Consider the following 15,944-nt stretch of genomic DNA (forward strand, 5'->3'; position numbering starts at 1 on the left):
ACATGGTGTTTGTATTCTCCTCATTATGTTATTACTTTATTGGGCTTGGAAGGCATTCTCTGGTACATTTTCACCAGGCGTCACAGGTCGACCCAGAAAAGGGATTTTGACGAAGGAAAAATCTATTTCTGGGTAGAGACCTGTGACGCCCGGTGAAACCCTTCCTGGTTATTTTGTACGGACCCACCCTTTCCTTGCCAAGCCATATGTTCTTGCAGAAGGATGTCCTAGAGGGCGCTCGTGTTAGGTGTCGGTGGCGTGGTCCAAGTGTGGTTGCTAGGGCCTCTGTTACGGCCCTTCCCTTTGATGAAGGAATTATCTAAATGGAAGACAGCCTGTGAATAGTGGTTTTCACACGCCCCTGCTTTATACACGACACCCACAAGGTGCTCGCGCGAGGGTAGTAACCTCTGCATTCCGTGCTTTTATCTTTCTCTGGTATATTTGGAAGATTTATATCAGAAAAGTGTAAAGAAGGACCTTTTCACTGGGCGTCACAGGTCTCTCCCCAGAAATAGATTTTTCCTTCGTCAAAATCCCTTTAAAGTTCAAGCTATCACATGAAATGCCGGTTATCTAAGCCACCATTAAATTGTCCATGAGTGAATGAACTCCTTTCATCCTACAGTATATAGGGAAAATTTATGGGAATGGATATGCCCATTATTTTTGTTGCATTGATTAAAAACACGCAGTCTGTAAAACTAAAAAAGATTCCCATTTGAATGTCAATAGAATTATAAAATTTGATAAAGGATAAAAGTATTACCCTACATTCATCTTCATTATTAATGCATTTTTCAATGAAAAAAATACAACATGTAAACAAAGGAACTTCTCTGGTTATTTAAGAAAATTTAAGCTATAATTATTTTTTCTTAAATTGATCCTGCCATTAAACTCAAATATAGAACTGACTATTAAAAGAAAATATTCATAACACATAAGCAAAAAAAATTTTGAAGAAATAAAACTGGTAAAAGACAAAAATTTTAGTTAAAATGTTGCAAGAATCTAGAAGTGAGACATTCATTCCCTTATTTCACATATCAACTTGTAAAATCTTAAAAAAGTAAAAATTTCAGAACTACTGAAAGCTACTGAAAGCTATATTTTTCATTAATTTCTGCATGAGTAACAAAAAAGTGATCCTATAGATGTGGAGAACCTTGACTGGTTACTAGGGTAATATCAACTAATTTTGCTTTCTGATTGATGTCTGCAGATATTATACTATACCAGTATTTTTACAACCTTCCTTGTCATCAATAAACAGCAATTAAGCAACTAAAAACATAATTACAGTACAACTAAGGTAGCAAGCATACATTTTTTCTAACCTATGACACAGAAAAAAACTTGAGTATAAAACCTAATCACATTTTTATATTGCACTGTTCCACATATAAATAATCAATAAAAAAAGTAGTAAAAGAAAGACCATAGTTATGCTAAACTGTTGTTTCTGGATCATCAGGAGATCGTTGGACACTAGGTATTTTTGCAAGGAGCTTCGGACCAGTAAGTTTTATTGCTGCGGCACCTATAGGTGCAGTCACTAAAATCACCATCACTGCTATAGTAACAACCTGAAATCATTACAGCAGATTGATAAACAGTACTTACACGTTCACACACATACAATCATTATAATACTTCTAAGAACCTTCCTTGAAGTTCCTATTACTTCTCCAGAAGCTCAGTTTATTGACTTTTACCCAACAAAAAAATATTCATCTTTTCTTTACTTTCCCCTCTCTCACTAAAGTAAGAACTTCTAAGCAACCTTGTTTTCATTTTGTGGAGAAGGTTCCATTTCATAAATTTCTCTTAGCTGTTTAATGTTGTTGGTGATGCATCAGCTGAAACTGATCAGTTGCATCATGTTTCCAATGGCAGTGTGCTTCATTCTTTTGCAAATAACGTGAGATAATCTAAAAAAATATTACTGAAAAATGTAGATATGTTGGAGGACTTTATTCTATAAGATAATTATATAGAAATAGCTGATCTGTTATGCTGTACCAATGATTTTGATATAAATTTGTTGGATAAGGAACAGTATTTGATTTCAAAATGGTAAATATTTGACGGGGAAACGCTGACGTTTGATCACGTAACTAAGAAATTAATACAGAAAGAAACTACATTAGAAAGCTGAATAGATTTTCTATAGGACAAATATAAAACTGATATGTACTGTTAGAAATAAAGAAAGGCAATAAATTATAATTTTCATATAATAAAATTCCTAACATCAAAATGTAGATATTCTAAAATTTCTTTGAAACCATGTAAAAATTAAAAGAATGCCCTATCAAATCATAAATGAAACATGACAATTGCAATTATTTGCAAATGCACAAAGACAGCTAGAAAATGTTATCCAAGACAGGTTGGCCAAGGTACCAGCCACCTGTTCAGATACTAGGCTAGAGAATTATTGGGTCTTTTGACTGACCAGATAGTATTACATTGCATCCTTCTCTGATTATGGCTCATTTTTCCTTTGCCTGAACATACACCAAATAGTTTGGGCTATTCTTTACACATTAAATTCTTCTTTACAAGGGGATAATTATTTCAATGTAATATTTCAGTGGCTACCTTCCACTTGGTAAGGGTAGAAGAGACACTTTAGCTATGGTAAGTAATTCTTTTAGGAGAGGGTCACTAAAAAATCAAACCATTGCCCTCTAGTTTTGGGTAGTGCTTCCACTGTCTTGGGTTAGAGTTTTCTTGCTTGTAAGTACACTCTGGCACACTATTCTAGTAATAATAATAATAATAATAATAATAATAATAATAATAATAATAATAATAATAATAATAAAAATAATAGCAATAGTTTAGAATTACTAGTAAAAAAAATGACTTGAGCACTTTGGCAGTGAGCATATCTATTCTGTTATTTTGTGTAATAAATCTGTAATGAATAACACTATGCAAAAAGTTGAGATTTCAATGGAAAGGTGAATAAAATTTCTATATAATACATCAGTAGAGAAAAAAGAGCAATCATAGCACAGACAGAATACACTTTCCTCTTTCGCAACTAAATTTACGATAAAATTCTTTATACCGTACTGAAATTGATATTCTTAATTTTTTATCACCATGTAAAAATGCAAAGAATAACTTTTCAAATGGTATATGAAACATAATTGCATTTACTTGGGAATGCACAAATGGTGCTAGAACAAAAGATATTGATGCATTCGTAAACTTCCAGTGAAAAAGATGTACTAAGCGCATGTTATCATGAACGTACCTTCTTTGCCATTTTGCATAATAAATAAGTCATGGATTATGCTAGAAAGAAAATAAAGATTGCAATGAAAAGCTGAATATATTTTTTACATAATTCATCCATAAAATACTGTATATAATTTTAGTCAGAAAAAAATAGCTATCATATAGCAAAGACAAGCAATACATTTTATCTTGATGCAATTAAATTAATGATTAAGTTTTCTTATATATAGAAATGTTGAAATAATATTTTTTTGTACTGCATGAAACTAGATATTGAGCCCTTTCAAAAGGTATATGCAACATGAAAATTGCAATTATTTGCAAACGCACAAACAAGGCTAAAAGAAAATGTCTATTGCACTTGTAAAATTAAAAAAAAATATCGATTATACTCATAAAATTCTTGTGTAAAAGATGGTCTAAGAGCATCTTTCCATAAGCATACCTTCTCTGCCATTTGGCATAATAAATAACTAATAAATAATGGTAGAATGCATTATAGATAGCAATTAAAAGCTGAATAAATTTCCTATTTAATTAATCAATATATTGTGTGTATATATATATATATATATATATATATATATATATATATATATATATATATATATATATATATATATATATATATATATATATATATATATATGTATATATATATATATATATATATATATATATATATATATATATATATATATATATATATATATATATATATACACTGTATTATTATAGAAGTTGAATAAAACATTTTCTGGTAATCAAAATTCTTAAATTTTGATTTAAATTATAGTATGTATTAACTTCCATGAGAAATTTCATTGTAATGGGTGATAGGTTATAGTTTTACTGTCAAGTGTTTAGGATGCATTTACGAGGAATTCCTAAATTATAAATTTCTTTGTATCATTATATAGTTGAAAGCCCTTCATGAAAAACTAGTAATGCATTTTTCAATGTTGATGCGCTAGTTATTATATAAATTACTCTAGTTTACAGTGAATCCCACATCCCCATTGAATATTGAAATCAAGAGACCATTGAGTTAGTTTCACATTCAAGTTTTGAAACAAAAAGGAGCTATGATTTACCAAAAAAATTCAAGTTGCTAATGAAAAATGTTATTTTTATTACTAAAATAAATTTTTGAATATACTTACTCGGTGATTATATAAGCTGCAGCTCTGCTGCCCGACAGAAAAACTCTACGTTCAAAATACGACAGCGATCGCTATGCAGGTAGGGGGTGTTCATCAACAGCGCCATCTGTCGAGCAGGTACTCAGTACTCAAAGTAAACACAGAACTCAATTTTCTCCTCGGTCCACTGGGTCTCTATTGGGGAGGAAGGGAGGGTCCTTTAATATATAATCACCGGGTAAGTATATTCAAAAATTTATTTTACTAATAAAAATAACATTTTTCAATATTAAACTTAGCCGGTGATTATATAAGCTGATTCACACCCAGGGGGGTGGGTAGAGACCAGCATTAATTGTTTACATTATTATGAGCTAAGTATTTTGTATTTCATTTTAGCAGTTATTCAAAATAACAAACATAAAATAAATAAGTACCTGGTAAGGAAGTCGACTTGAACAATTACTCTGCCTTTTTTTAAGTACGTCTTCCTTACTGAGCCTCGCGATCCTCTTAGGATGCTGAGCGACTCCTAGAAGCTGAAGTATCAAGGGTTGCAACCCATACAACAGGACCTCATCAAAACCTCTAATCTAGGCGCTTCTCAAGAAATGACTTTGACCACCCGCCAAAACAAGTAGGATGCAAAAGGCTTCTTAGCCTTCCGGACAACCCAAAAACAATAATAAAACATTTCAAGAGAAAGATTAAAAAGGTTATGGAATTAGGGAATTGTAGTGGTTGAGCCCTCACCCACTACTGCACTCGTTGCTACGAATGGTCCCAGAGTGTAGCAGTTCTCGTAAAGAGACTGGACATTCTTAAGATAAAAAGACGCGAACACTGACTTGCTTTTCCAATAGGTTGCGTCGATTATACTTTGCAGAGATCTATTTTGTTTAAAGGCCACGGAAGTTGCGACAGCTCTAACTTCGTGTGTCCTTACCTTCAGCAAAGCTTGGTCTTCCTCATTCAGATGGGAATGAGCTTCTCGTATTAACAGTCTGATAAAAAAGGATAAAACATTCTTTGACATAGGCAAAGATGGTTTCTTAACTGAACACCATAAAGCTTCAGACGGGCCTCGTAAAGGTTTAGTTCGTTTTAAATAGAACTTAAGAGCTCTTACAGGGCATAAGACTCTTTATAGTTCATTTCCAACCATACGATAAGTTTGGAATATCGAACAATATTGGCCAAGGCCGAGAAGGCAGCTCGTTTTTGGCTAGAAAACCAAGTTGTAGAACATGTAGCCATTTCGGATGAGAATCCGATGTTCTTGCTGAAGGCATGAATCTCACTGACTCTTTTAGCTGTGGCTAAGCATACCAGGAAAAGAGTCTTTAAGGTGAGATCTTTCAGGGAGGCTGATTGTAGCGGTTCGAACCTGTCTGACATAAGGAATCTTAGTACCACGTCTAAATTCCAACCAGGTGTAACCAAACGATGCTCCTTCGTGGTCTCAAAAGACTTAAGGAGGTCCTGTAGATCTTTATTGTTGGAAAGATCTAAGCCTCTGTGACGGAAGACTGATGCCAACATGCTTCTGTAACCCTTGATAGTGGGAGCTGAAAGAGATCGTTCTTTCCTCAGATATAAGAGGAAGTCAGCTATTTGAGTTACAGAGGTACTGGTCGAGGATACGGATACTGACTTGCACCAGTTTCGAAAGATTTCCCGCTTCGATTGGTAGACTCTAAGAGTGGATGTTCTCCTTGCTCTAGCAATCGCTCTGGCTGCCTCCTTCGAAAAGCCTCTAGCTCTCGAGAGTCTTTCGATAGTCTGAAGGCAGTCAGATGAAGAGCGTGGAGGCCTTGGTGTACCTTCTTTACGCGTGGCTGACGTAGAAGGTCCACCCTTAGGGGAAGTGTTCTGGGAACGTCTACTAACCATCGAAGTACCTCGGTGAACCATTCTCTCGCGGGCCAGAGGGAAGCAACTAGCGTCAACCTTGTCCCTTCGTGAGAGGCGAACTTCTGCAGTACCTTATTGACAATCTTGAACGGAGGGAATGCATATAGATCTAGATGTGACCAATCTAGTAGAAAGGCATCTATATGAACTGCTGCTGGGTCCGGGGTTGGTGAGCAAAATATTGGGAGCCTCTTGGTCATTGAGGTTGCGAAGAGATCTATGGTTGGCTGGCCCCAGGTGGCCCAAAGTCTCTTGCATACATCCTTGTGGTAGGGTCCATTCTGTTGGAATTATTTGTCCCTTCTGACTGAGACAATCTGCCATGACATTCAAGTTGCCTTGGATGAACCTCGTTACTAGTGATATGTCTAGACCTTTTGACCAGGTGAGGAGGTCCCTTGCGATCTCATACAACGTCAGAGAGTAGGTCCCTCCTTGCTTGGAGATGTACGCCAAAGCCGTGGTGTTGTCAGAGTTCACCTCCACCACTTTGCCTTGAAGGAGAGACCTGAAGCTTTTCCAGGTCAGATGTACTGCCAGTAGCTCCTTGCAGTTGAAATGCATTGTCCTTTGACTCGAGTTCCATAATCCCGAGCATTTCCGACCGTCTAATGTCTCACCCCAGCCTACGTCCGATGCGTCCGAGAAGAGAACGTGGTTGGGAGTCTGAACAGTCAGGGGAAGACCCTCTCTAAGGTTGATATAGTCCTTTCACCAAGTCAGACAAGACTTTACCTTTCCGGAAACCGGGATCGAGACCGCTTCTAGCGTCTTGTCCTTTTTCCAGTGAAAAGCTAGATGGTATAGAAGAGGACGGAGGTGTAGTCTTCCTAGTGACACAAATTGGTCCACGGATGACAGTGTCCCTACCAGACTCATCCACAGCCTGACTGAGCAGCGTTCCTTCTTCAGCATCTTCTGGATGGATAGCAGGGCTGGGGGCTGATCGTCTTGTTCAGCAACGTCCTCATCAGAGGGTTCCTCATCCGAAAACTGATGAGGAAACGGCAACGGAGTGGGCAACGTCTGACTCGCTGAATCCGGTCGCACTGGTGGATGCGTGACGGAGCCGGACGCAATATCATGGAACTGCTGCACAGTCTGTGAACTGTCAACAACCATGGGTGCGCGAGGAAGTACAGCGTCAACCCGAAACTGTCTAGACCGTCTGGGTTGTGCAGTCAACACCCTACCGGGTTGCTGAGGTTGACGCACTGCGTCACAACAAGTCACCTCTGCTGGTTGTTGAACGTCCTGAACATCAACAACCACCTCCGAGCGTCGCTTAACGTCAACGTGCGAATGGCAACCCACACTGGGTCGCATCGGTGGAGGAACCACCTCAACTGGCAGACGCGAGTAGGTTACCTCAGCGTCAACAGGGCGCACAACCGACCGGTTGGAAGGTTGTTGGCCAGGAGGAGGACCCACCTCAACTGGCAGGAGCGAGTAGGTTACCTCAGCGTCAACAGGGCGCACAACCGACCGGTTGGAAGGTTGTTGGCCAGGAGGAGGAACCACCTCAACTGGCAGACGCGAGTAGGTTACCTCAGCGTCAACAGGGCGCACAACCGACCGGTTGGAAGGTTGTTGGCCAGAAGGTTCTTCTCCGCATTTAAGTCCTCTATCAAGGACGCAAGCTTGGACTGCATGGCTTGCAGCAAAGCCCATTTAGGGTCTACGGGAGCAGGTGTGGCAACAGACGGGGTTAGCGACTGAGGCGGAACCGTTTACCATCCCTGAAAGCCTTGTTATGTGTGACATAATAGTACAGCAAAACTTCAAAGGCTTGACAAAAGCTGAGAAGTTGACCTGTAAACAACTTGGAGTGTCTCCTGGCTAGGCGCCAGGGCGAGTCTACCAGAATTGAGAAGTCTATCTGGGCAGAGGCATGAACTCCCAAGCCGAGAACTTCTCTCGTGTCATATCAGACTCTCGCTCTATAAGCCAGTTTAAAAGAAGGGAAATCAAAGGCTGTATCCCTAAAAACTCCTCCTGGTGCAAAAACCAGTCGCCTAGCCAACGTAACGCTCTCTAGGAGAGCGAGAGAGCACTAGCTTAAAAACAACGGCTTCGAAGTAGCTAGGCCTAGTGAAAGTTCTGACGTTTAGGCGAACGAGGAGCAGCAGTTACAAGATCCGGACGAAGATCCTTAAAAAAAATCATCATGATTTAATTAAAGTCCATAGGAGGCTAAGCAGCTTAAGGCTCCTCTCCATCTGACAGAGTCCTCAAGGGAATATCAGTAGGAGGGAAAACAGCAACTTCCTCATCTACAGGAACCTTGTCCGATAAAAGCTAGGTTACCTCCGTGAGTCTCTCACTGGAGCATTAGTAGCAGACCAGAAGGCAACGTCATGTAACTGCTTGACAGTCTGTGAACTGTCAACAACTGAACTGTCAACCACAACAGGTGCGTGAGGACGTACAGTGTCCACTCGAGACTGCTTTGACTGTCTAGACTGAGCAGTCAAAACAACTCTAGAATGCGGAGGTTGACGCACCGCGTCAAAACAAAACAACTTCGACTGTTGTTGTACCTCGCGAACGTCAACGGAAGGTTCCGTGCGTCACTGAACGTCAACATGCGGCTGGCAGGGTACACTGGAACGCATGGGTGGCGGGACTCTCTCAGCTGGAGTGCGGCAGAAGGTCGCCTCAGCGTCCACAGGACGCACAACCGTGGTTGGTTGTAGGCTAGAGGTTGGTGTCAACCTTCTCCGCACGAAAGTCCTGCATCAATGACGATAACTGAGACTGTATGGTCTGCAGCAAAGACCACTAGGGTCTACAAGAGCAGGTGCGGCAACAGACGGTGTGACTGCCTGATGCGGTACCGCTTTGCCTCTCTTAGGAGGTGAGCAGTCGTCGGAAGACTGCAGCGAGTCCGAACTGACCCAGTGGCTACAACTGGGCCGTTGGACTTGCGCGGAAGGGACCGACTTGCGCTTAATAAGCCGCGAGACCTTGGTCCATGGTTTCTTACGAGAAACCTCTTCCGCAGACGAGAAATAAATGGGCTCTCTCGTCTTTGTGTAGGTGGGGCGATCTTGGGTAGATACGCCCGAAACCACGGAGGGAAAAACGTCTGTTCGTTGATCAAGGCCTCTTGAACCCATAAGTCTTTCGACATTACTTCTCCCCTGGGCTTGGGAGCTTGCAAGAGGTCCCGGACTAGGTGAACGACAGGCACGAACAGACGAACCCTCGGACGCAACACTGTAACACTTTGCGCATATCACTTTATCGATTTTCTGTTTTGCACTTAGTTCACTGAAATCGAAACTTTTACTGATTTCTACCTAAAACACGCAATTCTACCCTTCATTAAAAGGTAGTAATTGCGAAATCAGTCGTATAATGCAGCTCATTAATACTAGCAAAAAACAGAAAACATATATAAAGATAAAAAATTCAGTGGCTGGGAAAGAGACTAAACACTAGTTCAAATAAACTACGTTTACAATCTCTCACCGCACATAGCCTGGGGACAAGAATAAAACCCTAGAAACGTTTTACCTTCCTCCCCGTACAGAGACTAGGGACGAGAGTAACACGAGAACAACGTTACCCGCTTGAACGGAACGTTTTCTCTCCTCTCTCTCCCTCCGTCTCTATCTCTCTCTCTCTTGATTTCGCACCTAAGAGAAGAGCCCAATTATATATCGTCAAAAAAAAAACATGTTATTTGACTAAAGGAAAAAACTGAAAGGTTTTCCAAATAAAAAGTTCCTTTAATTTAGAAGATAAAACATTTAAGCTAAGAAAGAATGAACGAAACGTCAGAATCGATTTACTCTTACTGCAAAGTGAAACCGTGATACACTCTCTCTCTATCGTAACGATAGAGCGCATGTTGAACGTCCTGAACGTCAACAACTGCGTAGACTAAAAAACTAAACGTTAGTTCATCTTTGAAAACAGTACGAAGACTATCAAAGAAATTCTTTCATAAAACATTAAATTTAAAAGGTTTTAAATTCTTTAAAGGCTAAATACGATATAACGGGCTCAACGTTGATTAACTTCGGTTCCAAGTTAGGACCGCCTACTATCAGGAAAGGTCGCATATAAACAAAACATAAAAATTTATTTTTATATGTTTATAATAAATGGAAAGTTAATCGAAGAGGCCTAATAAAGGCGGAGAGATATAAAATATATAGATCTATAATGTGTTAAGCAAAATTACTAAAAACCTAAACACACTTCCGTGTAAGGGAAGGGTCGGCCATTTAAAAGTGAAAGAGAGTCCATACTCTCTTTGTCACCATAATTAAATCTATCCAAAACGAGTTCAAGTTTTGAGATGAAGATAAAACACCTGCATAGCGAAAGCTCAAAACTAGAAATGTGTACTTTACCAAATATGTGAAAACCAATCCAGTAAGCAACTAGCGAATTTAGTAGGTCTTGCCGGTGGCACGACAGAGAGAAAATTGAGTTCTGTGTTTACTTTGAGTACTGAATACCTGCTCGACAGATGGCGCTGTTGATGAACACCCCCTACCTGCATAGCGATCGCTGGCGTATTTTGAACGTAGAGTTTTTCTGTCGGGCAGCAGAGCTGCAGCTTATATAATCACCGGCTAAGTTTAATATTGAAAATTCCAATTCAATAACCTATTTCATGATCCACTATCTTTCTTATTGCCAAATTTTTCTGTACAATGAATTGATTGTTTTTATACAAAACCATAACACTTAAAACTGAAAATTTTCCCTTTTAAAGTCTTGTTAATTCATTGCAGTCTATAGGAAAAGAAAGGCAGTGGTCTGCTGTGAACCTTCAGATCCAGACTGCACACATGCAGATCTTCTATCACTTTTTTTGTGTTTATTAGATAAAAAAGACTGTAGCGTCTAGATAAGTATTTGGAGACAGTGAATGTCAGCTATATATGACAAAAGGGTTTGTGTGAAAGAAACAAATGTGTATTGCTAAAAATAAGCTTTTACATATTAAGAGGCATCCTATTGGTACTGCTGGAAACCACCTTGGTTTGCAATATAAGGTACTAAGAAATCTTAACCCTTTTACTCCCAAAAGACGTACTGGTACGTTCCACAAAACCCATCCCTTTACCCCCATGGACGTACCGGTACGTCCTTGCAAAAAATTGCTATAACATTTTTTTTTTTCATATTTTTGATATTTTTTAAAAAAAATTCAGGCATTTTTCAAGAGAATGAGACCAACCTGACCTCTCTATGACAAAAATTAAGGCTGTTAGAGCAATTTGAAAAAAAATATACTGCAAAATGTGCTGGGAAAAAAAATAACCCCTTGGGGGTTAAGGGTTGGAAATTTCCAAAGAGCCCGGGGGTAAAAGGGTTAATAATGTCCTAAGTATTTCATGTTTTCTTGTTTTTATTTTTCAAAGCCCGGACTTTCCAACGACACAATCTACAGAACATATGGTCAACTGTAAAATTATTTCAGCCCACAAATATTTTGGTAGCATCTAAGCAAGAAATAATAACACAAGATTAAACTACTTAAATTATTTTGGTAGCATCCAAGAAAGAAATAACAACACAAGATGAAACTACTTAAAATAATGACAATATTTCATTTGTTAGGAAATTCATCAATATAAAAATTTAATACGGTGTGTGAACCGTGGATACCCATAAAGTTCATAACGAGAAACAATCAGTATGGAGGACTCATTGAAAAGCGTTAAGAACAAAACGAGAGAGAGATAGGAGGGAGCCGAGCGCCATGAAAGACCCACGCGGGGTCGTGAAAAATAAAACTGTTATAATATAAGCAAAAAAAGAGCAAGGCCCCCTCCAAAATCTCAAAACTCAAAACTTAAATGGAGTGACATTGGAGTGCGACATCTTGAGGTATATCCAGAAAAAACCAGTGAAATTCACACACGTGAAACGTTGATGTATAATACATGTTCAAACCGCGTTTGGTGTGAAATTGCGAGATTGGTTCCATCACTTTTTCCGTATGAATTACATAATAGAAAAAATACACGATACATAGTTATTTAAGGCAAAATAAGGCTTAAATAGCGCGTGCTATAAAAGGAGTGACGTCACTGCCGTGGGATTTCTAGTAGTAGTAGGATGTTGAACGGCACCTCGCTGTTCGGGGATATTGACAGGAGATATCTAAATGGTGCGAGGCCTCTGGTTGTGATTAATTCACGCCCCAGTAGTATACCAACACCTTATTAAGGTGAGCGAGCTGGGTACAACCTAGCATTCCTATACAAATTTTTCTCTGGTAAATTTATAGCAGTTTTTACCTTAGAAATGATGTAAAAGGAGCATTTCACTAGGCGGCACGGGTCTCTCGCCCAGAAATAGATTTTTCCTACGTCAAAATCCCTTTGTTAGGAAATTGCCATATAATCAGCATATTCAAATATAGCCATCTTTTCATTCCCCAAATATGAAAGACTTACTTGCTCTCCTCGTGTAATATCTTCCTTGCTGCCATTAGTTAAACGAACATGGTCCAATGCCTTTGATCCTATTGCTGCCTGGAAAAATGTACAATTTTCAAACATGAATACAAGTGAATTCTGACAAGTAAATATTACACGGCACAGTCAAAATTACAGGTGGCGTATTTGAAAAGTATTGGTAATTTTTGTTATAAAAAATACAGCATAGAAAGACCTTATGAGAAACTAATGTATGGATTTTTATCTTATAAAATAACTTTCTTCCCCATAACAAAAGAAAGCAAGATGAACAGTGTTCATGTCAATATACCATTTATATGTGGAAAATATATGGTTTTGTTAAAGAAAATAGCCCTCAAAATAGAAAATACTGTATCTAGATATTTAAACAAATTTATGGAGGCTTTGATATATTTGATCCCCATAAAATACCTCACTTTTCATTACTTCTCTATACAGAAAGAAATGCAATTGTTTGCATCCAAATTTCTTGGGGGAAAATCATACTTCTAACACAATATATTCCGGCTAATAAAGTAATGGCTGTGATCTGTTAAAAATATCCTGTGTATCTACTTTGTTATCTCACCCTCAGTAATGCTCTTTGCCTCTCAGTCTGTTGATGACCACTGTCTCATGCTGCACAATTACCTATAAAATGAGTCTGACCAAGATGATTGCATAAATTCCTAATTTTTCAACCCAGAGAAAGACCTTAATAGTTTCCGGTGCTTCAGCAAAGATTATAATGACACTTAACTTGAAATTTAAACAGATATTAATGGAAGTAAAAAGGAGGCAGCATAACTGAGATCAAACATAAAGGAAATATAATGAAATACACCAATTTCATCATCTTCAAGGAAAAGAAAACGTAAAAGAGGTGGCAATGAAATTAGCCAAAATGGGAAATATATACGAGCAAACCACCTGCTCTCTGTTTTCTCTGAAAGAATGGTAAGAAAGAAACTACTTTAGATTAAAATGGAAGATCATCCAGTATGAAGGAGTAAAAAGAGTGGATGAGAACACACAAACCCCATTTCATCAAAACTACCATCAATGAACTCATATACGTGAAACAGGATACTGCACATGAAACTATTTAGCAAAACCACCGTTAAAGCAGTACTGTAACCTCTTTAACCTTTATCTCCTAGAATGGTCTAAAACCAGTAAAAAAATCAGTGTGGGAATTTGTGTAAATTACATCAATACAAAAGGATGCCTTATGTATTACATTGCAACTACTGTATACATAAACAATAAAATAGTACTGAAATCCCTTATGGGGAAGCCAATACTGTATATTCTCATCATCCCTATCCTTAAAACACACATCCTAAATAGGTGTTCCTCTACCCTTCTGATAGAGCAGCACACATCAAGATGGCACATTCATTATTATATAGTATCTCTATAAATATAAGTTGATCAAATTAATTCTTATAATGAATTTAACTTTGTACAATTATGCACAATATAAACTCTTGCCTTAACAAATTAAGGAGATACCTTTACATCCTAAAACTAAGGCAATATTAATTACATAAAATAAACAGAACTTCATGTATTTTTTCTGACAATTTCTCACGACAAACTATCAACGAACATCCTTTGTTTCCGCCATATTCTTCATACCAATCCATCAGGGAACATTCTTTGTCATTGCTCTTGGTCTATCTCATGTGTGGATCAACCTTCTACACTGCATCCCATATAAAATTGCACTTTAAAAAATGGAGCATATATAACTGAATATCAAAAAATATAACAGTAACAACAAGTTCTAAATCATAAGGGAACTACACAGATACAAACTAAGTACAGAAGAAGAAAAATGGACCATAACAAAGGGAGCCATATGTTTGTCCATGTCCCCAAAACCAAGAGGCAATGAGTAAGTGCATCTCTAAGGTTTATTTCACCTTTAGAGGGAAAATCCTTGTATTAGAGGAATAGGTTATCAAATCTTTTATTTTGGAGAGTCACAAAATTTTCTTGCATAAAATTAAAACTATCTTAAATCATACACAATGCTATAAACTGAGAGCTCAGAACTTACAAAATAGTTAAAATATGTTTGAGCTTTAAACTTGTAAAGCAAACATAGTAATGAACAAGCTGTTAATCAAATAAGATAAAATCATCTTTCTATTTAAAACTAATAAAACAGATAATATTCAACTTACTTGGACAGTTGCTTTTGGGAGCCAGGCAATGGCAATAAACAGACGTTCCCAAATATTGAAATCTCCTCCCATCACAACAATAAACGATGTAATAACTCGTAATGTTAGGCAAATCAGTAACATTAGCAGACCCCATCCAATAGTGTCAGGGTTAATAGCAACAACCTGAAAAAAGTAATAACGTACAGTACTTAGATTTTGTTATGTTCATTGAAAATCAATACTATCATATGTAGTTTAACAAAAGCATTAAGAAATGGTCATAATAAGTAGCTTTAATGAAAGTTTTAAGAAGTTTTAATTGCTTCAAAAGTTTCCTAACAGTTAATTTTGTGTGACTTAATAAGGGTCATTCATATATACTGTATTTATACCCCATGAGGCACATGAAGTACCACATATAAGATTATAAATAAAAGATATCGATATAGATATTGTCCCTTATAAGTTTAATAACATTATTAATTTGGGCAAAATTAATCAATAGAACATCAAATGTTTAATATTGTGGAGGATACTAAAACTGTTGGAAAAAAATGCTCACATTATGCTGGCATCATCACTTTCCAGCTTAGTTAATCCAACAATGAGAGAATTTTAGTTTACTTTATCCCCAATAAAAAAGTGACCGATGCTAAAACTCATGCATGTCTAGTCAAGTTCACTTATAGGACACAAAACATTTAAGGAAGAAGTCTGAGAGCCATATACAGAAAAAAGGAGTCATGTACTCAATAAACATTAAAACTACTGTATATTGAATGTTAATTTTCATCAAGGATATATAATGGTATTTTTATCAGAATAATAGTACCAGAGGTGTTACTTAGATGAATAAATGACTCAAATTCCACTAAAAATTACACAAGATCTACAATAGAAGAAATGAGATTCTAATGATAAAATTGGCTATTTCTATACTAAGCCAGTGTGCATACTGCTTCTCTCTCAAAGTTTGGCTATTAAAGTACGTATAGACATTTACCTAAAAACTTAAAAAAATGTTTTCTCTC

The 15,944-nt window shown here is 37.5% G+C and overlaps 1 protein-coding gene across 7 annotated transcripts in view; it reads right to left on the bottom strand.

The window, feature by feature from the left end:
* Positions 1-514: 514 nt before the first annotated feature.
* The window catches only part of LOC137618059 (sodium/hydrogen exchanger 9B2-like), a 161,445-nt gene continuing 146,015 nt past the window's right edge, over positions 515-15,944 (bottom strand). For 3 of the 7 annotated variants that reach the window (XM_068348024.1, XM_068348023.1, XM_068348022.1), the window contains exons 13-15: positions 14,932-15,096; positions 12,737-12,814; positions 515-1,589 (exon numbers count right to left, since the gene is read on the bottom strand). In XM_068348024.1, coding sequence (XP_068204125.1) covers positions 1,452-1,589; positions 12,737-12,814; positions 14,932-15,096 — 381 coding nt within the window. In that variant the 3' untranslated portion in view covers positions 515-1,451. The remainder of the gene's footprint in view (positions 1,590-12,736; positions 12,815-14,931; positions 15,097-15,944) is intronic. The other 4 variants (XM_068348021.1, XM_068348026.1, XM_068348025.1 and 1 more) reach the window with 4 other exon arrangements.

The sequence above is a fragment of the Palaemon carinicauda genome, chromosome 24 (assembly GCF_036898095.1).
Source record: "Palaemon carinicauda isolate YSFRI2023 chromosome 24, ASM3689809v2, whole genome shotgun sequence".
Classification (NCBI taxonomy): domain Eukaryota; kingdom Metazoa; phylum Arthropoda; class Malacostraca; order Decapoda; family Palaemonidae; genus Palaemon; species Palaemon carinicauda.